Source organism: Vespa crabro, chromosome 4, assembly GCF_910589235.1.
Source record: "Vespa crabro chromosome 4, iyVesCrab1.2, whole genome shotgun sequence".
In the NCBI taxonomy this organism is placed as follows: domain Eukaryota; kingdom Metazoa; phylum Arthropoda; class Insecta; order Hymenoptera; family Vespidae; genus Vespa; species Vespa crabro.
Window position 1 is genome coordinate 8,196,815 of NC_060958.1, and position 21,293 is coordinate 8,218,107.

Genomic DNA, 21,293 nt, shown 5'->3' on the forward strand with positions numbered 1-21,293 from the left:
CAATAAAACGTATTGGTATTTGATAATATCACTGATCGGAGTGAAACCAATGTTTTTCTTTTATAAATTTATTTATTATATTTTTTTTTCTTTTTTTTTTTTAAATTATTATCACACATTACATTCATTTTCAATTTGAAAAGCACGCACGTTTTGTTATTGGAACATCGAATGCGTTAATTTTACGAAATAAATATAACGCAGATATTATATCTCAAAGAGGTTCATCCCTTTTTCATTGCTCTTTATACATAAAGCAATACAATTTCTGAGTAAAACATATATGTATCTCTAGTCGTACGGCGTAAAATCAATATCGCAACTACTCTTTCGTTATAATCTCCATTTGTCGATACTTTCTCGCTAAATATAATGTTACACTAATGTGATTCGACTTGTTTGTCATATTAAAAAAAAAAAAAAAAAAAAAAAAAAAGAATTAGCTTGAAAATCAATAATTCATCGTAATTGCAAGAGAATAACCAAGTACGTTGTCAAGGTCGCTGCTATCTGTAAACATAATATTCTATTAAAAATAATTTTTCAATGTGTAATAATACACAATTATTTTTTAACAATCAATTGACGTTTGTTTACCGAACATATTAATCGTAGCTCGATGCAAAAACATCCGGCAGCTGTGAAGTATAATTTTCGATTGATGAAGTGTAGAGAAGTTTCTATGGGTGTCTGTTAAGTAAAATTATATAAATAATTAAAATTTTTAAATAATATTAAACGCGTTCAACAGCATAGATTGTTTTTTTTTATTTAAAGAAAAATAAAAATGAAAATAAAAATAATAAAAATATAAAAAAGGAAGAAAGCTTTTTTTTAGAATGAAAAAAGAAAATTCAAGCTACAATACGATTGTGTGCCTTGCAAAGAATTTCATTAACAGCAATATGCTTCATTCTGGAGAATTTGCAATTGAAATTCTCTTTATTTAAATTGCACTTGGTTTGAGAAAGCACACACACACGTACAAATAAGCTCCAAGTTTCAATAACTTAATTTTCACCGAGTAGTGAATAGTTTCGTTGTAAAGTGATTTAATAACTATATAGATATTTACCTTTAAAGAATTTTGTTCCATTAAATAGGCCTGCCAATCGATCAGTATTTCTCCCATACAATTTGCCTATAAAAATTGTTGTAATTTAATTTTTCGAACGTCATGAAAGTTAAATCGTAAAATTTTTAATTTACCTCAGACGAAACGTAACCACAAGAAATATGTAATATAAGAAGTTGTGTAACAAATACTAAGAACCAACTTGCTAAGCACGAAACCGATGGCCAATGTAAATTTTCATTATCATTTAATACTTTATCGATAATAAAGTATAAATCACTTACACTATGGACACTCAAATTTGCTAGCCATAAAAGAATGAGCCACATATATAAAGCACTTAAATTTTCTCCTGCAGTCATAAGTTCATTGTGCCAAGTTTGAATAGTCTGAATAAAGGAATAAATATATAAGAGTAATATCTCGAAGATTTTAATATTAATTAAAAATTTTTTATATATACTTTGATATCGATTTTCATAGGTCGAGAATTATTTCGTTTTGAAAATATATATTTTTTTGTTAACTGATTAAGATGATGAAATCTTTGGCCCAATATTAAAGTAATTCCAATAAATTTGTAGACAGCTATACAACTGCCGAAATAAGGGGCCATGTAAGTTATATTGGAAATCCAAGATTCTGTAAAAGCGTACATTCCAGTTTGATTGACTAAAGTCCAAAGTGCGATATTCAAAAATATTAAAATCCAGCAGACTATTCTCGTTTTTATTTCCTTTTGAGGATATCCTAATAATCTAATGGCATCATCGTAATCTTGTATGTTATTCCAAATTTGAACGAATTTATTTCTTGTCCATATCGTCATTAGAAGGCTGCATACCGTTGTGATGTAATTAAATACCAGCTATAATAAAACAATGGTTCTGCGAAATGCTTATACATAATTTCCTACCATCAATATGAAATACAATAATTCCAACGTGAATCCAGACTACGATTAATCTTGTCGTACAATATGAAAGACAATCGATGGGAGAGTATACTCTAATATGATTTATGTATGTGTATATTCATTTTTATTTTCATTGATTACCTTAACATAATCCGTACCTCCAAGGATTGGTATATGTCTTGTAAATGTTAAAAACTGAAGAAATATTGTATACACGTTGTAAGAATAAATGGTTAAAAAAATGAAGGAAAATATCAAATAAACATTGGAAGGGACCAAACGATCCTTCCAAAATTTGTACGGCGCATCTCCAAAAATTCTTGCTATATAAACTGCAGGACAAATGGCAGAATAAAGAAGCGAATCTGGACCACGAAATTTCTTCAATTGTCTTCTCTTAGATATTGCAAATGCAGTTTCCAAATCAAAAGTCTTAGGTCTAAATTCCATTTTAATATTGCGATCTATAAAATTATATAAAGAGAAATGATTTTTCAAAAGAAATTATTATATTAATAAAATTTGTTCTAAAACGATGAAGAAAATAAAATGCGTACCGTTAATATTTAGCCTCGAATATAAAACCATTTATTTTGATGGTTACAATAAAATGCTTACAGAATGGTCCTTAGGCAACATTGCAAGAAGAAATGCACAAAATTATTATTTAAAATGCTCATGTTATATGGGTTAATCAAAAGAAATGCAAGACATTATATATATACATATGTCGAATAATTTGTCGTTCGAATAATTTATCTAGTCATTTAATAATCTTATCACTTTGTTCTCTTTATTTTCGATTTCATAGCAGATAAATAAATATATGATCTCTAAGGAATTAAAATACAAATTACGAGAACTCGGAGTTTTATATTTTTTTAATAAAAATTATATTATATTTCTAATTGCGTAGAGCTAATCTTTATATCGAGAAATAATGCAAAATTAAGTATTATTCTACGTTAAGAGCTTGAACTATCGAATGAATACATAAGAATAATACGCGCAAGTAAAGAATAAATTTCATATATTTTAAAATATATATATGTATAAGTTTTTTACAAACTTTCATTCTCGTGCAAAATTGTGAATATTTGATTTTACTTACATTTATGTGAAATTAAATCACATGACGTCTTCTTTTTTCCATGTAAATTCTCTCTCTCTCTCTCTCTCTCTCTCTCTCTCTTTTTCTCTCTCTCAAATAAAAATTTATTACTATATTTTTATTAAAAAATTTCTGTATAATTATTTTTATTTTTTAAAAGTATAACGCGCGCAAATTTAATCAGAAACGACTGCATCCAAAGAAAGTACAGTTACAATTACGTCCTACATACGTTGCAAATATGCAAACAGCATAAACAAGTATGTATTTGCGCACCTGCGCAGCCGATGTTTACTTGAATGATACAAGCATAAATCCCTCGCATATGTATGTGTTGCTCTAGACAGTATATATGTTAACGGATGACAGGATAACTAAGGAGAGGTAAAAAAAAATTAACTATTCTGGTACCACCATCAGGTGATATTATGTTTTATGCTCTGACCTCCACGATATGACGTGGTATTACTTTTTACCTGATACAAAATTCTATTACGAAGGTAAAAATCCATTTTTCTTGAAAGGCTTTTTTAAATACTAAATAAAAATGTAAGAGAACAAAATAAGTAAAAAAAAAAAAAAAAAAAAAAAAAAAAAAAAAAAAAAAAAATGAATAATTTATACATAATTTTAATGCTTCATATAAATGATAAATTTTTTTTTTTATTTTCCACAATAAAACAATTATTCTTTTTTTTTTTTTTTTTTTTTTTTTAATTTATAAATAATTAATTTTACTATTTTCTATAATAATGTACCGCCCTCTCCCCCATATTGACCTAGTTTTCAAATGACAACTGTGTCGAGTTCTCATTCCTGACACAGAGTTGTTGACAAACGTAATGTAAATAGAGTTTATTGCTAGGCATATAATTTCGACCGATGCTACGCGATATGTCATTCGATCGTTATCGGTCGAGGTATTCGTACGTATCAACATCTACATAAGCTCTTGCCAAATATTCGTATAAACATTCTCTAGCTCTTATTTTTTTCTAAAATCTTTTATATTTTATTCAAAAGAGTATCTCCATATAAAGCAATGTATATTTGTTCCATGTAGTGAAACCTGGACAATAGATATTACTTCCGTTATCAAATTTATTATATATTATTGTAAACAACGCAAGTTACCATTAATAGCTGTACTATTACTTTTTATTATAGTTAACTATTAAATATATTTTATTATATTAAATTTATTAATAATATTAAAGAAAGTCTTATAATAAGTGATAATAAATGAATAAATATATCTATTAGAAAATATTCATTGGAATGTCTATACATAACGTATATTTTTTATATACTTCTTCTTTTTTTTATAGATATATATATATATATACATATATATATATATATATATATATATATATATATAACATCTTAATAACAATATTTAATACTAATATAAAAATAATAATACATATTTATTTTTCAGAATTTATCTAGTAGCGTGTATTATTATTTCATATGGTTATCATATATTAATGAATTTAGGTTTTCAAAAATAATATATCATATTATAAAAGAAAATATGAAATATTTTTATGTCATATACATACAAATATTCGTAATAAATTTACAAATGTATTATAATGAACACATTGCTTTATTAATCAGGATTCATATAGCAAGCCTATAGGACGATTTTTGACCTGTTGAATAATATCCAATGTACTTTTTAACAATTCTTGATGTATTACATTTAAGTCTTGTCGTCCATTTATAACTTTCCAAGTACCATCATTAAGTTTATCATAGTTAGAAGATACTTTTTGTTGAAATGTAACATTGTCATATCTTTCTCCATCCCACATATGTGAATTTTGCATTAATTCTGAAACTTTTAGAAAAAATACCATGTCTGGAGAAGGAAGGCCACGATCTACTTCTTGACACCAGGTCAAGCTTTTACCAGTAGCAGCTGATGTATATGCTGCGCCAGAAGCTGCATATCTGTAAAAAAGATATGTATATATATATATATATTCTTTAATGTTTTACTACAAATGCAAATTTTTTTTAGAATTAATTGTATAATAAGAATTAAAATCTTTTATCTATATTTATACCTATCAATAATCAATGTGGTACCAGTTTGAAGAGCTTTTATAATATCTTGTTTACATTCCCATCTATTAGCTGAAAATAACAGATGTGCTGCTTCTGATGATAATTCAATTTCTTTTGATAAAAATTTGTTTAATAACTCGCCAATCTTAGTTGTTCTATCTTTAAAAAGAAATAAAATAATATATATTTTAAATAATATAGTTGTAAATAAAAAGTACAATCTTTATTAATATAAAATTCAATTTTTTGTCAGTCTTTTGGATATACAAATAATAATATTTGTATACCAATTATAAGTTCTAAACAATTTTAAATTTCACGCGCTAGACGAAAAATATTATTTATAAGGTTTAGCTACTAGAGTGCGCTGCCGGTAATGATAGTTTTGTTTTTTTTATATAACTCAATCTTTGAAAGTAAAACACATGTATTTCTATAATTGAAGATTATTTCAAAAATATAATAATATTTTTGTTGATGTATCTCCTTTAATTCATTTCTTAGACATAAGCAGGAAAGTAAATAATATCAGTTTCTCCAATGTCACTAATTAATAATTAAGTATTCTCGATAAAATATCTTAAAATTTCTTATATACTAACAAAGATAAACATACTTTTATATAATAAAATTTATGAATGTACAAACGAATGGATAATATTATACTAAGAATTAAAAGTATATTAAGTTGGATTCCAGCGTAAAATAATATACTCACTCGGAAAGGATTTAGCTTCGGCAATAATGCCAAGATTATTTAACGCCTCAACCAATAATTTCACTTGTGTCGACTTGCCTACTTTGTCACATCCTTCGAAAACTAAAAGAGCTCCCCGTCCATGCATCTTATTTTATAATGAAATTTCTTATAAAAATTCAATGTAAAGAAATAATTAAGATCCAGAGTACAACTGTGCAATATACTACAGCGCCCCCAATTTTATAAGTTTCCCAATTGAAATTAAAATCTATAACGTGTTATGCATATAATTTTTTCAAATATTCCTTTCATTATAGTTTATTATTATAGCAATAGCAATATGACATCCGTTGTTATATTATCAATATACATTATACATTTAGTATTATCCATATTTCCCATAAACATACAACTTTGAATTCTAAATTATATATATATATATTTAGCATATTAAACCAAGCCATTCATATCAATCTTCAACCATCCTATACATATATAACATACCAGTTCAATTTAATATTTTCATGTAACTATAACATTAATTTTAAAATCTTTGCATTTCTCTCCATGATAATGTATCACTGTTAGAGATTTTGGGTAGACATTGCACTAAAATAAATTTATTTGTATGATGTATTTTTATATATCAAGAACATAATATTAATAATCTTAAGCTGTTAGTGCTAAATTTAAAATGTAATTAACAATCATTTTAATGCAATTCAACCTTGACACTCTATTTTGTTCTATCGTTGAATGTGTAGTTCAAAAATTAGACATGCAGTGTACTTTTATAAATGGTATGCAGGATTTGCACAAATAAAAATGTTTACAGTTTTACAAAGTACAAAGAGAATTGTATATTAAATCTGCTGTTAAATATTAACAGTTAAATTGACTTCCAATCTTTCTCCAAACAACTTATTATATCTTAAATATTTACAAATCTTAAATACCACATATATACAAGTACACAGCATTTCACATATTCTATTGCAACCATTCTCTTGTAGCTTGTAAATGTAGCAAGTACCTCAATTTATTACTATGTCACAAGAATAAAAATGTATACAGGAATTTATATAACAACTAAAAGACAAAAATTGTTAGCACAGCAACAGGTGGCAGATATAATACAGAGATATCATTAATATCTTATTAAACAAGAATGAGATCCGTAAAAGAATGAAGCTAAAACATTTTGTCATAATCACATTGCTATACACTACAAGAAAAAAAGTTTCAAACAGTGATCCAAAAGTACTATACATTTTCATTAAATATGAACATCCAGCATTAATTAATAAAATAATCTTAAAGTAATTTTGTATTCATAGTAAGTTATGCATACACTTTATCAATTCAAAATTTACACTATATTTGTACATATTGATTTTTTCTTTCACGTCAGCATATAATATTGATCATAATGCAAGTTTATTTAGAAATGAAGGCAAATGTAATGTAGAGTTCATATTCGTTTGTTATTAGTAATTATGATATTAAAACTCTGAGAAAATTGTATAATCTAATAAGAACAGCAATGTTGCAAATAAAAACAATATGCATAATTCGTTTAATTATAAAATTAATGAATATGCACAAAAAAAGAGCATAAAATATTAATTTTTTACTTTCCTCATTTCACAACCTGTAGGATATTTAAGATTTTATTTAAAGTATTAGGAAATTTTTTGAACTACAACATTATTCCACTAATAACACTACATTACACTATGCTTTCTTCTTTACAATCTTATAGGATGGCAGTTACATTACATTGGTGTATCAATATCTTAATAATTTATCTATTAATAACAATACTTGTTCATTCTTACACATTTAAAGACAGAATTCATAACATTTCTGTATGTTAACATTCTTCAATTTACCCTTTTCATTCTTTTAGTTTAGCCAGCATATAAAATCAGACTTGGAATTGTAGCACATACCAAGGCCATTTTTAATAGACTTATAATTACTAAGATATAAACTCTGTAGCATTTCCACTATGTATTATTTCAAATATATATATGTAGAACATAATTTTACAAAGGACAAATTATTTATATTTTATATAAATTATAAATAATAACAACAAAACATTTTTTGCTTTTCATTTATAATTTGAATAATTTTTCATAAACAACTTAGTCCTTTGTAACCGTACATTCCAAAGAATATTTTATTTATAGTTTGCACAATGTTTATTTCTTTTAATTTCAGAAATAAATGTATATAATAATATTATAGCATAGATATTAATAAGATGACAAAAGTACCACGTTAATTTAAAAAGTAATCCATTCATTTTGAAGACAACAATATTATTTGACAGAAAAATAGATTTTTTTTTAATATATTTGAAATATTTAGGGATTAAACCAATTCGTTATCAATTAGAAAATGCAAAGTATGTATGCTTTCATAGCAGTGTCAAGTAATTTTCTATAAGGAAATATTACAAAAGGGTCTTTTATAACAGAATAATTATTATTTTAATTAAATCTTATATAATTAAGAAGATACTATATTGTTCACTAGTTGTCAGAATGTCTCAACTCTTAAGTAAAAAATAATTGCTAGAATTTTTGTTATTTTATTAACTACACTTATAATAGTTCTGAATCTTTTCCTAAATCTTCTATCTATAATGAAATTCGAACATTTACGAATTTCATAATTCGAACATTTACGAATTTCATAATTCCTGATTATTTTGCTAGTAAAAATGGATCGATTCGAAATCTAAGTTAAAAATCTATGTAGACAGAGTTTTAGCTAGCCATACACCAATAATATACACTTTATGTAATTAATTCAATTTTTATGGGACACAAGAAATTCATTTAATTAACAATTATTCTGATAAAAATATGTAATCGAACTTATCATGGAGAATATCCAGTATGTTGCACATTCTTCGTTACACGATCCTTGACATTACCAGGTTTGTTCATTGGTCCTTAAAAATAACAATACTTTTAATATAATTTAAATTAGACACTTTAAAATAAACCTTTAAAAATGAAAATTTGTATAATTATGCTAAATTAAATAAGTCGTTTATTATTTTTAATACGTTCGGTGTCATGTATCAAAATTGTTTGCTTTAAATTAAAATACAGTTCTACATTGATGAATCATGTATATTTTTATTCTTTTATAAATTGAAGTTTATTTACATTAATATAAAAAAAAAAAAAAAATTCATATAATCTAAAGAATTATTTCTGTTCTAGATTATATTTATTATTATAAAACCTATGAAAATAAATGGATAATATATAATAGATAATTTGAAAATGGCGCCGAACGTATTAATGCGCATTAGATTTACTTTTGAGTTTATTTACAACATAGTACAAAAATATGAAAAATGAAGATTTTCTATTTGTTTTAGAATGTTACCTATATAAGATAATATATGTGCAAAATAGTAATACAAAGCAGTAAAATTAAAATTATATATTGCTTAACGCATAAACATACATTGCAAGATAAAAACCAATTAAACATCCTCCACCAAGCTTTCCCAAAGCTTTGCAGATTATTTTATGAAATAGAAATGATATATCTACATAACTTTTATAATAAGTAAAAAAGATGAATCTCTATTGCTGTAACTTATTTGTGTTATAACATTAAAGAATTATATTTGATACAAGAGGTTTAAAAGGACTCGTATTAAACTTTATATATTAACATTTAATGTAAATATAATTATAATTGTTTGAAACATTTTGATATAGACAAACTTTCATAACTGTGTAAAGTTAGTGTATTGTAGTATTACCTTATTCCTTTGGAGAAAACGCGGATCCCTCATTGTGTAGCTCTGCACCTCTCGCGATAATGAGCTGGTTGAGCTCCATCGAGAGAGCTATATGCCATATACAACATAATAATGTTGTCTCACTAACCAATACTTGTCATAATATTAAGTATCATATATATTTACTTTATATTATGCACATTTTAGAAAATATGTCATGTAATATCTTTTTAAATGTTTTTGTTAACAATCCTTCAATAGATTGGTTTTAATGAGATTATAATAGTTAAAAGAAAAAATTATTTACAACAACTTTGCATAAGAATTCACAATATTTATCAATTCATTACATTGTGGAATATAAGATTACTTACTATTGAAAGGTAAACATGCACTAATAATAAAACATTTGTATACTAATTAGTTTACTCGTATTATTGCAATATGCTTTATGTCAACTATTTACATTTACTTAGGTACGTGCAAAGGAAATTAATAGTAAAATAAAATATAAATTTGATCGATTAATATCTAATATAAATGAAAAAAACAGACGAAAATGTACACTAAATAAACTAACATAACAATAGGAAATAGAAAATAAACAAACTTATTATATTACAGTTCTGTCAAGAATTTTAAATCTTAAGTATACAGAGAAAATAAATTATAAAAAAAGCACCCAATATTATAAACGAACATTAAGCAATTGTAGCAAGACATGCGTGTTAGGTATGAAATAACTCAAAATTAATAAAATGGATATTCTTACTATCAGCAACAATTATTATTTGGCTACATCATTCTGCCTCCCCGACTGCTTGCAAAAGGAAACAAAAAGAGAGATAGATTAAACACATATACACACAAGAAAATATTCTATTGGAAAATTTGAAAGTCTGATCAAATATTTTTGCCCTACGATATGATTATTGAAACAATAGATCGTTTTTCGATCGTATGTTTTTCTAATCGACAAACAATAATTTTAAGAAGATATAATGCTAAGTATCCTGATACTCTTTTGTTAAAATTCAACTTTCTCCATATTACTGTGTCTTATTTACTTTAATTTAATTAAATAAAAAAAGAGAAATGATAATTATTTGTTTTGTAATTGGACAATCAAAAGGAAAGGTTAAAGAACAAAAGAAATTAACACATTTATACAGAGCTCTAATGATTTCCTTTATTCTAACTTTCAAGAAGTATATAAAACTTACATTAAATTTAAATCAAAGAAATATATGATATTAATATTAATTACTACTTTTCACTTTTTGTTTATAATCATTATTGCTCCGTTTATGCATAGATACAAATATACAGGTCTAAGGGAAAGTTAGGACTGATTTTAGCTCATTTAAGACAGAATAATTTCTAAAGAAAAGGAAAAGAAAAGGATGTTTAAGTGTCTTAACATTACAGTTCCGAGAAGATTTAAATAAAAAACTAAGCTGCATACCAGCATACTGCAGCCAAAACGCAACGGCAAGAAAAAGTATTTTGTGTATGTTGTGTTTCAGATAGAAACTGTTTAAGATGGAAAATTTGTATGAAACTGTACTGTTATTGTTGTATATGTGTTATAACTATTAAAGTAACTTGTAGAAATTAAATCTAGAAATGTAAATATTATAGATCTAACTTACTCCTTGAGTTACATTTTCATTAGGATGTGTAGCAGGTATACTTGGTGCTGGAGCTGGTGTTAAAAAATCGACAGGTGCACTCGGATCATTTACTGCAATATAAAATAATAATATGTATTTTTATCATTCAACTCATTAATTTTTCCAATTCTCATATATTATTATATATTAATTTTCATTTTTACCTGGTGCAGGAATGAATAATTGAGGAGATGATACAGCCATAGGTACAAATGGAGATGTTGCAGGTGTTGGTACATTTGGTGAAGCTGTACTGCTTTTCCCGCCGTTTGGATTCATTACATCTATATAATTAGCACGCATATTTCTTCCTTTTTGCAATTTGAACATATTGTAATTAGCGTGTACTTTAGAACCATTTATGTTCATTGCTTCTTTAGATTGTTTATTATGTATAGGGGGTTGAGGTACAGTAACTTGTTCAGTTGATGTTGGTTTGATACCCATATCAGTTGCTTTTGGTGGTGGAGGCAAAGCTGCTGAACTAGTATCTGCATCTTCATCTTTATTCATCCATTTTTTTGCAACAGGATCCCAAACAATCTGTAAATGAAAGTATTTATATTAATTGTGTGTATGTTATTTATTCAGATGGAACATGCTGTAGTATATAACTTTTATTACTTAATAATACATAGGGCTTATGTAGTTTAAATCTTGCAATATTCCACACGTAAACAATGCAATCTCTACTGATAAATAAACAATGACAAAGTTAGTAATTAATCAATCATTTTATCAAAGCCAAATAATACTGGCCTGCTTATCTTCCATTTGATCACTGATGATCAATTACCACAAAAATCCGCCTAAGCCCTTTGTTATATAAAACATAAAATTATCTATTGTAATTTTTCTATTATAAAAAAAAACGAAAAACAAAAAAAGGGAGAGAATATATCATAGATACGTTACCGTAGGATTACTGTCATCTGGTAGTATCATTTGATTACGTGGTTTTGGAGCCAATTTACTGAACAGACCTCCAAACCATGAACTACCTCCATTAGGCGGTTTCTTTTCAGTATTTTTTTCAGATGTCTTCTTAGTTTCTGTTGTAGATTTAGCAGTTTGTCTTGGTGTTTCTAAGGCGTCTAACTCTTCTAATGGATCATATTGTTTACCCGTAGAAGATGTCATAGAAATTGCTGGTTGCATTGGCTGAAATAAAATATATAAGTCATAATCGCAAATTTATTCTTTGAAATCCATTATGTATAAATTAATGTATAAGTAATTATTTGCATAAGTATTGCAATTTGTGATTTATATGATGAATAACAATAAAATATTATTTTTCATATTTGATATATGTTTATCAATCAAAAATAAATTATTTATATTACTTAGATTAATAATATAATAATAATATTTAGAAACACAAATATATCATTTTTTAATAAATAATAAAGGCAAATATAAATGCTTAAAAACACAATGGTATCGCATAACACAATAATTTTTATTTTCTGCTTACCATAATAACATATTTGTGTGTTCATATATATTTTATATATATATATATATATATATATATATATATATATATATATAAAATATATTATATATATATACACACATTGTGTGATAACGAATACATAAACTATAATATAATGCAACTTCTAACAAAATATTTTAAAATATTTTTTGTACAGATTGTTCACACATAAAATAGTACTAAATAATGATGACATTCTTATATAAAAACTTATAATAGCAACGACACTGCGCAATATAATTAACAACACTATTTCATTGTATTATATAGAAATGGCATGAAAGTATTTATAAGAAATACACTAAATATTTTGTTTGTATTATATATCCTATTCACAATACGTAGGAACATCAATATCATAATTTATAGAAATATGTTCCTGCACAAAATCTGTATCTGTTAATGAATAATGTTTGTTTTCAGATGAAATTGGTACATCTATTGGATAAGTTCCTCTAAATATTAATGGTTTGTAATGAGATAGATCTTTACTATTAGAATATGACCATGCATCTACTGTATCACAAATTACATCTTTTCTTCTAATGTGAGGTGCCACTCTTACAACTTTTTTCTCTTCAAAAGTGCAGTACTGTTCTAATGTTTGACCATTATTTTTATTATTATTATTATTATTATTATTATTATTATTATTATTATTATGGTTGTTGTTGTTGTTGTTATTGTTATTGCTTATATTTATGCTTTCTGATAATGGATCAGATGGATCATTGAAAGGATGAAATTGTGCAATATCAAACTGGATATCTAAATCTGTTTTTTGTGAATTTGTTTTAATTTTTTGATTTGATGCTTCTTCACTTGTATTAACTATAGTCTGTTTCTTTACTTTACATTTCAAAAAAACAGGAGGTTGTGAAGATGGTGGCTTAACATATTTAGGATCAATTTTCTTTGATTTTGGTATATTTTTTGGGTGAATTTTATTATCATGTAAAAGTTTTGGATATGCAGCAGATATTTTAGGATACTTAATAAATTTTTTAGATTTTTCGACATTAATTTCAGAGTTTGCAAGAGTATGAAAACTTGAAACCATTGTAGAATTATACTGTGATATACTGTCTAAAACAGATGTTTCAGAAGAAGCGCAGGAATTTAATGTAGTCAGTACTTTACGGCGACGTAAGGTGCTATTATTCTTGCCATCCAATGGCCATTCAGAATTGAGATTATTACCCAGAGTAAGCGTATAATTACTTACTTCAGGAGTAGATGTTTTTTCTTCTCTTTCCGCCTGTCCATATGCAAGCATTAAGAAAGAGATAAGATATTATAATCCTAATTTATTTTAGTTAAAGCATTAATATTTAATATCAGGAAATAAAAGCTTCCCAAAATGGACAAACACAAATAGAAATAGAATAAGTTATAGTTGTATGATATAATAATATTACATGTATGGGAAATGATTACATTAAAAATGCATTTATATATATATATCTTATAAAATATTATTAAGAAATATTCAGTTTACCTCATAGTTCCATTTTTCCTGTTGTTGAGAATTATCAATGTCAGGCTGATCATCATATTGAGCATGAGTAGATTGTTGCTGCCAACTAGGAGATGTACCACCGTTTCTGCCAAAATTATTTTGATAATATGTTTGTTGTTGGTTCCAGTAATCTTGTTGCTGAGATTGTTGATATTGATTACTTTCATTATTATGTATATATTGTGTAGATTGATCATATGTATCTTGTTGTATATTTGACGGCAATGATAATGGTTCCCAATCTGATTGCATATCTGGGGCTGTAACATCTACCATAGATGTTGGTCCATCTTTGTACTCAGCTTGTTTAGTAATCCACTGTTGTTGTATTTGTTGTTGTTGTGATTGTAATTTAATGTCATGGGTTTCTTGACTTTGTAAATTATTCTGTCCATCTGTATTAACTTGCAATTCATATGCATCACCTTCAACAATTTCTCCAATCTACAACATCATAGAAAATTATTATTTCCAAACGTTGTTATTAATACTACGATTTTGTCAATTAAAATAATATAATATAAGATATTACCTGATATTTATTTACAATTTCTGCTAAATTATTTAACCAAGTAAGATTAGTAGCATCTTCAGTAGAATCTTTGCAAACAGGATCATGATATTTGATTTTATCACCCAAAGCATAAACTGCCGTAATAAAAGATTTTTTATATTTTGAAGGTTCATTAAAAATGTTTACTGCAATTTGTTCTATATAAAGTAAAGCTTTCTCTATCAGGCCATAATCAACCATTTTGACTGCCAGATCAAATTTAAAAGTTTGAAGATCTACCGAAGTAAAACCAGGCTCGCTAAGATTACGAGCATATTCATAAATTTCTGTTAGCATAACAGCTTCTGTTGTCATAAATTCAGAATACGGCTTGTGATGATTAGAACCAATAAGAACAAGTTTTGCTGAATTTATTCCATATGCACTAAAATCAACTTGTGCCAGAATGTAACAAAAATGAGCCGCATAGATATCCCCTCTCGCAAAAAGTGTATCTCCAAGTGTTGTTATTGATCGCCGATTAATTTCAGGATTAGTAGATGTATTTGAAATAATCATAGCTAAGTGAGGTCTCCAGTCATCCCATCGTGGATCTGCTACACACTGTCAGCCAAATAGAAATCAATGTATTAATTATCTTATATATGTAATTTAATTATATCAAAAACAGTAAATCCTTACTGTTACAATAGCTGGTATGCGACCAGAATGCAACTGATATAATGTCTGTAATGGATCAGAAGGTAATAGACTATTTGCAAATCGTGTCATTACTGAAGCATAGGTACGCTTATCCAATTTGCTAGCTAAAAATAATGCATGTCCCCATAGTCCTTCAGTCATAGCATATTCTGCAGAATATTATAGATTTATGTTAATAACTAAATTTATGCTAACAGAATGTATATAAATGATTATATACATAAATATATATACCTAATGCTTCTTGAACTAATCCATAAAGAAGTGTATTTCTAAATTCATCTGTCATTTGTTCTACAGTTTTCTGTTGTTTAGTACTTTCAACTTTTTCAGCAGTTACTGGAATATCCTGATTGTTTCCATTTACACTTATTCCAGATCGTTGTGACATCACAGACTCTCTTCTTCCTGTATCTTGCAGCTTTTGCTTATTTACATCATAAGGATAAGCATCTTTATTTCTAAGTAAAAGTGCTGCTATATCAACGCCGACAACATTCTGAAAATTAATTATAATTAGATAAAATTTTTTCAAATAATTATTCTTTTCATAAAAATTACTTACGCCATTTTGTTGGATTAGCATAATCATCAATTCATACAAAAGTATATAAGAAGCACGATCAATCATATCATCATTTGCTGTTGCATTTTTAATTTTATTTTCGCAGTATTTAATTATCGTTTTCTTGTGCGTGACTCCTCTATAAAATAAATGTCATAATTCATTAACTTATTGTTTTATATGTAATTAAAACAATAATTAAACACTTAAAAATAATTATGTATAATTTTGTGATTGCTACTATTATAATGGAATTGAACATGCTTACATATCAAATATGTGCTCTTTTTTTCAATAATGTAATTATTTAAAATTATAATTCATGCAAGATTCCATCGAAATAGAAAATATTAAATAAACTATAGATATACATGCTTAAATTGTAATGTTAATTACACTTGTTTAATTAGAGGTCCCGGATAGGCACGTAAATCACGTGCAACAGGATCATGTAAGAATAAATTGTCCACTCGTAAAATGTCCACTTTAGCCCTTTCACCATCAGCTGGATAACTTGGCTGAACATGTATAAGTGATCCAACAGAAAAAGATCCTGAGAAAAAGATATATTGTTAATAGAAATAATGAAATACATTATATACCTAAACAATTGATAAGTACTGATATAATATCTGAACTACAAAAATAATATAAAAACTTTACCATATACATGGCAAGTGGAATATTTTGTTGGTGTTAGTCGTGCAGATGTTGTTGAGTCTTCAAACTGTGACATATGAGCTAAGGTTCGTTTATCTCCAGTGGTTCTAAAAATAATACCTAATGTGTTGTTATATCTTTCATAATATTTTTCATTATTTAAAAAGAAAAAAAAATATACATAAAATATATAAACTGCAATGTACACAATATACATACTTCACATCATAAAAAATACAAAACCTATTGAAAGCATTAATTTCAAGCTACAACATATAAATATCATTTGACAAAGAACAAATATTCTAAGCTAAAATTAAAGAAACCTTCTCACAAAATGTCATCTACTATTTAATTTTTAGATGTTTGTGTAATATGATATTTATATTGATAAAGAATTCTAACTGTTATCATTACAAACTACAATTTATTTTAGATATCTAATAATACATTCTATACATTTTGACAAATATTAATACTAAACCGAGAGAAATAAGTCTCTCGGTCTCACCTATTCAAATTGTGACTAGAAGTTCTTCTCTGTGGAAAACTCTTCCCCCATTCAGGATAACCAAAATATGAAACGTATAGAGCTTTGTTTGGTGAATGGAAGCATGCACTTGGATTTGTAAAAAATCTGATATATTATAAGATTAAGACTTTTATAAGATTTAGAATTTCTGTTTATGCATTTAGTTATTATACATTCATTGAATTCAATGAATTAATCAATAATGCTTACCGTTCCTCACAAGAACTGCGTCCTGAATGTACGCTAGCTCTATCCTCTGGATAATTACTAACACCTCTAGATATGTGTTGCTGTGGATGCTGGCTGGCATAATATTTATGATACCATTCTGCATAAGCAGCAGGATTGGTACGACGTAAATTCTCGAGATATGCGTAATAATTGTTACCATAATGAGCATTATAGTCATATCCACCATATCCTGAAAAAAATTAGACGTATATTTTTCTTATAAACATGTTTCCTTTTCTACTTTGGTAGAACTTACCATTGTAAGCATAATAAGGATCTCTAGAACGCATGTAGTATTCCCTATCTCTGTCATTATAAGAAGATCTGCTAGAAGGTCTAGAACTGAAAATATTTTTATTTACAAACTAATGTAAATTTTTTATATTAGTATTAAAAATATAGTAATAAGATGTATATATATATATATATATATATATATATATATTTTTTTTTTTTTAAATACCTTCTACTATAAGGATCTTCATAATATTCCCTTCTGTAAGGGTCTCTAATATCATAATCATCGTATCTTCTAGGTCGTCTGTCGTCCCTTCTTCTATCGCGACCGACGTATTCTCTATCTCTAGTATATCTCAAATCATAATCTCTAATTTCTCTTTCCCTCCTACGTGGATCATCGCCTCTATCTCTCCTACGATCATCTTGCCTTCTTCGTCCATCTCTATCATCTGAATCATCTTTAACTCTATTTCTTCTTTCAATTTCATCCCTTGGATGACGATCCAAATCATCACGACTATGATGTTTACGATCGTCATCTCTATAAGAAAGATCTCGACGTTCGAAATCATTATATGGTCTTTCATTATCTACTCCACGTCGACGTTCGTAATAATAATCATCATCATACTCACGCTCACGATCGTAACTGCAGTAAATTGATTTTTTTATTAATAATTTTTTATACTTTAATATCATAAATATTTAATTAATTTATATATTAACATAACTCACTATGTATTTTTTCTATCATAATCATAACGTCTGCGCTCAGGACTGGCATCTCTATGTCTTTCTCTACTATCTTCCCTACTGTTTCCAGATCCTTCATCATCTTCATTTTCATAAGAATCTTTACGTACTGATGGTACTTGAACACTTTGATTACCACCTTCGGATGCTCCAACTGCTTCCTCTCGTTTATTTCTTGAATCAGTTGCTTGATCCGAAATAGAGGCTAAAATATTAATTTAAAAAATGTGAGAACTTCAACAATTAAATATTCAACATATATATATGATTGTAAAAATTATTTATATATCCTTACGAATGGACAAAGGAAACTCTTGAGAACCTGTAACTACTCGTCCTGTAGATCTATCATCTGAAGATTGAATGGTTTCGTTAGGAGATGCACCTCCTGGAATTTGTCTAAGTCCTCCATCTGATTGTTGAGTAACTTCTTCAGATTCATTGCCTCTTCCAGGTATTTCACGTATTTCACTTGATTCAAGCATTATTTGAGATTGTACCTGGTATCTCTCTTCTCCCGATGGATCATTTCTAGACTGTTGTGGAGGCAAAGAACGTTCTCTGCCAGAAGGATCATTTTGACGTTCTAATGTATCTGATTCACTCCGAGAAAGAGAAGATATACTTCTTTCTTGGCCAGGTGGAACATCTCGACGTTCAGATCTATCAGATATATTTCTAATTTGAAGCCCTTGTTCTTGTCCAGAAGGATCATTTCTTCTTGGATCTGAAAGTCGCTGAACAGATTGTATATATTGTTCTTGCCCTGCAGGATCATTTCTATCATTTCTAAGATCAATAGAACTAGATTGACCAGGAACTTCACGTAGAAAAGGAATATCATTAGGGACTTCATCGTTTTCATCATCCTGATTTGGTGGAGATAATTCATGATCAGGATGAGAATCTGTTAATTCTCCAGTTTCTAAAAATGTGTTTCTATCATTCGATGCAAATTCATAATTGTTTAGAGCCTAAAAACAAAATTTATTAATTACAATAAAAATGATTAATGTATATGTTGACAGATCATCATATTATTAATATATAAAAAAAAAATATTGTAATATATAAAACAAACATACTTGGTCCTGTTGTAAAGATCGATGACTTTGTGTGTGCTGTTGTATAGAAGGAACTTCAACATTATTCACTTCTTGTCTATATTCACGTACATTAATTGTTTCTTTTTGAACATTTACAACAGCTTTAGGATCATTATCTAATGTTTCCCTATTTATAGAATCTCGAGATCCGTAAATGTCACGTTCTTCTAGTGCAGGAATAACAACTTCTAAATTAACAAACTCAGAAGGCTGTTGAATATTTTCGTAATTTTCAACAATTTGTTCAGGCCATTGTTTTGTTCCGCGTATATTATCTTTTGAGAACCATGAATTTTCGATCGGTGGTGGTATAGCATTATTATTATACCACTGATCATACATATTTTGTGATGCATTATCAGCAACTTTATTGGCATTTGTTTGATACATGCTTGAGACAGCATGTTCATGTGTAGCAATAGACTGACCATCAACAGATTGAAAACTCTCCATGGATTTTGTATAATCTGCAGTTGGCATAAGTATATTATCTGGAGTACCAATATTCTGAACGCTGGTAATATTATAACCTGAAGATATTTGTTGTATGTGCCCTTCTGAATGTCCTGCAGAATAATATTCCTTCGGCTGATTTGGATTTTCTGGGTTATTTTTTTGCTTATTGGAAAAATTTAGTTGATACATTCCAGTAATTGTGCTGTTTGATTGCAAAAAGTGATCATGTAATAATTAAATTTACGTGTGTCTCGAAAAGAGACAATGTACCAGCTGGTGAAATTCAAAGGGGTCCCATTGCGTTCATGGACCTTTCGACGTTCACTCACCTAGCTATAGTCTTTCGTGTTTCTCTCCATAAGAAAGTTTATACATTATACGAACACCAAAGATCAACCGTCAGGATAATATTGCACGCATAAGGGAAAAATTATGAATTCGTTTGCCAGTTTCGTGCAGACTTTTTTGACGGAAAACCAGATAAAGGGAATCACAAGAACGCACACATTCGTGTGTTCACGGATACCTTACATCGGTGTGGATGTGGGTTAAGCACGTCACAAATTTTCCTCGTTGACTTTCCACGTGAGCAGAACCGTAGACGCATCGTAAGGCGGACGCGTACTACAGAAACATCTATGGAAACTTTCTTTGGTCTACCGCTAGGCGTCGCAAATCATACTTTTTGCTAAAGCGTTTTAACATTGCAACGTTGCAATATATATATGTATATATATATAAGTTTTTTAAAATCCACATCTCGTCTCATTTTGGATAAATCATCTTAAATAAAATTCGTTTATCAGCTTCATAGTGATGAGTTTTCAAGCGATATAGGACGAAGCAATTAGGTAGCATTCCTTATTTTCTAAAATTCTTTTAAACTAAATAGAATCAGATATCGCTTAGAAATACATAGATTTAAAAGTCAAATGCATTTCTTTTTGTTTTTTTCGATAAGAAACTAATCATTTTGTTTTAAAGCAATTTGGAACCTACACTGTTGCACGATTCGAGAATATTGCTGTGTGAGAAATATGATTAGATGAAAAAGTAAAGAATTTCATACATTTTAAATATTTCGTTCATTTATTCGATAACATCGACGAATCTCCCGCTCTTGAAAGTCAAAAGGAAAGAGGAAAAATATTAGCGTTTATTAAATTTGTATCATTCTGTCGTTATTTTATT

At 27.5% G+C, this 21,293-nt stretch overlaps 3 protein-coding genes across 13 annotated transcripts; all 3 read right to left on the bottom strand.

Annotated features, from left to right (window-relative positions):
- Nucleotides 1–207: 207 nt before the first annotated feature.
- On the bottom strand, nucleotides 208–3,391 carry LOC124423330 (putative gustatory receptor 28a). Of its 2 annotated transcripts, none has more exons than XM_046960921.1 (8): nucleotides 3,103–3,391; nucleotides 2,549–2,618; nucleotides 2,133–2,455; nucleotides 1,539–1,943; nucleotides 1,360–1,464; nucleotides 1,076–1,141; nucleotides 598–690; nucleotides 208–510 (listed from the first exon to the last, which is right to left on the bottom strand). In XM_046960921.1, exons 2-8 carry the CDS (start codon nucleotides 2,577–2,579, stop codon nucleotides 460–462), a joined length of 1,074 nt encoding a protein of 357 aa, XP_046816877.1. In that variant the 5' UTR covers nucleotides 2,580–2,618; nucleotides 3,103–3,391; the 3' UTR covers nucleotides 208–459. The 2 variants fall into 2 exon arrangements, with proteins under 2 accessions (XP_046816877.1, XP_046816876.1); XM_046960920.1 differs by having other exon boundaries at nucleotides 1,210–1,464.
- A 1,234-nt stretch (nucleotides 3,392–4,625) lies between these two features.
- Nucleotides 4,626–6,177, bottom strand: LOC124423951 (thymidylate kinase). Its single transcript, XM_046962353.1, has 3 exons — nucleotides 5,897–6,177; nucleotides 5,178–5,337; nucleotides 4,626–5,061 (listed from the first exon to the last, which is right to left on the bottom strand). The coding sequence occupies exons 1-3, from the start codon at nucleotides 6,021–6,023 to the stop codon at nucleotides 4,722–4,724; spliced, it is 627 nt and encodes a 208-aa protein (XP_046818309.1). The 5' UTR covers nucleotides 6,024–6,177; the 3' UTR covers nucleotides 4,626–4,721.
- Nucleotides 6,178–6,180: 3 nt separating this feature from the next.
- Nucleotides 6,181–20,733, bottom strand: LOC124423945 (protein transport protein Sec16A). 10 transcript variants are annotated; one of them, XR_006942201.1, is made up of 20 exons: nucleotides 19,626–20,733; nucleotides 18,836–19,514; nucleotides 18,523–18,745; nucleotides 18,011–18,436; nucleotides 17,804–17,889; nucleotides 17,527–17,737; nucleotides 16,788–16,891; nucleotides 16,521–16,677; nucleotides 16,125–16,263; nucleotides 15,794–16,058; nucleotides 15,539–15,708; nucleotides 14,876–15,460; nucleotides 14,323–14,787; nucleotides 14,050–14,082; nucleotides 12,242–12,487; nucleotides 11,491–11,869; nucleotides 11,306–11,397; nucleotides 10,426–10,470; nucleotides 9,675–9,761; nucleotides 6,181–8,843 (listed from the first exon to the last, which is right to left on the bottom strand). XR_006942201.1 is itself a non-coding variant. In XM_046962339.1 (20 exons), exons 2-20 carry the CDS (start codon nucleotides 20,289–20,291, stop codon nucleotides 8,835–8,837), a joined length of 5,022 nt encoding a protein of 1,673 aa, XP_046818295.1. In that variant the 5' UTR covers nucleotides 20,292–20,304; nucleotides 20,432–20,733; the 3' UTR covers nucleotides 6,181–8,834. The 10 variants fall into 10 exon arrangements, 8 of the variants coding, with proteins under 8 accessions (XP_046818295.1, XP_046818294.1, XP_046818300.1 ...); XR_006942200.1 differs by having other exon boundaries at nucleotides 10,426–10,473; XM_046962339.1 differs by lacking the exon at nucleotides 10,426–10,470 and having other exon boundaries at nucleotides 19,626–20,304; nucleotides 20,432–20,733.
- Between the last annotated feature and the right edge of the window lie 560 nt (nucleotides 20,734–21,293).

Coding starts and splice junctions, on each gene's coding strand:
- LOC124423951 (XM_046962353.1), bottom strand. CDS start 6,023: ATGCATGGACGGGGAGCTCTTTTAGTTTTCGAAGGATGTGACAAAGTA. Junction 5,338..5,896: donor CGAAGCTAAATCCTTTCCGA/GTGAGTATATTA, acceptor TTCTTTTTAAAG/ATAGAACAACTAAGATTGGC. Junction 5,062..5,177: donor ACCACATTGATTATTGATAG/GTATAAATATAG, acceptor TCTTTTTTACAG/ATATGCAGCTTCTGGCGCAG.
- LOC124423330 (XM_046960920.1), bottom strand. CDS start 2,579: ATGGTTTTATATTCGAGGCTAAATATTAACG. Junction 2,456..2,548: donor TTCGAGGCTAAATATTAACG/GTACGCATTTTA, acceptor ATAATTTTATAG/ATCGCAATATTAAAATGGAA. Junction 1,142..1,209: donor GTGGTTACGTTTCGTCTGAG/GTAAATTAAAAA, acceptor CAATTTTTATAG/GCAAATTGTATGGGAGAAAT.
- LOC124423945 (XM_046962339.1), bottom strand. CDS start 20,291: ATGTATCAACTAAATTTTTCCAATAAGCAAAAAAATAACCCAGAAAAT. Junction 17,738..17,803: donor TCCTTATTATGCTTACAATG/GTAAGTTCTACC, acceptor AATTTTTTTCAG/GATATGGTGGATATGACTAT. Junction 16,892..17,526: donor CGCAGTTCTTGTGAGGAACG/GTAAGCATTATT, acceptor TATTATTTTTAG/AACCACTGGAGATAAACGAA.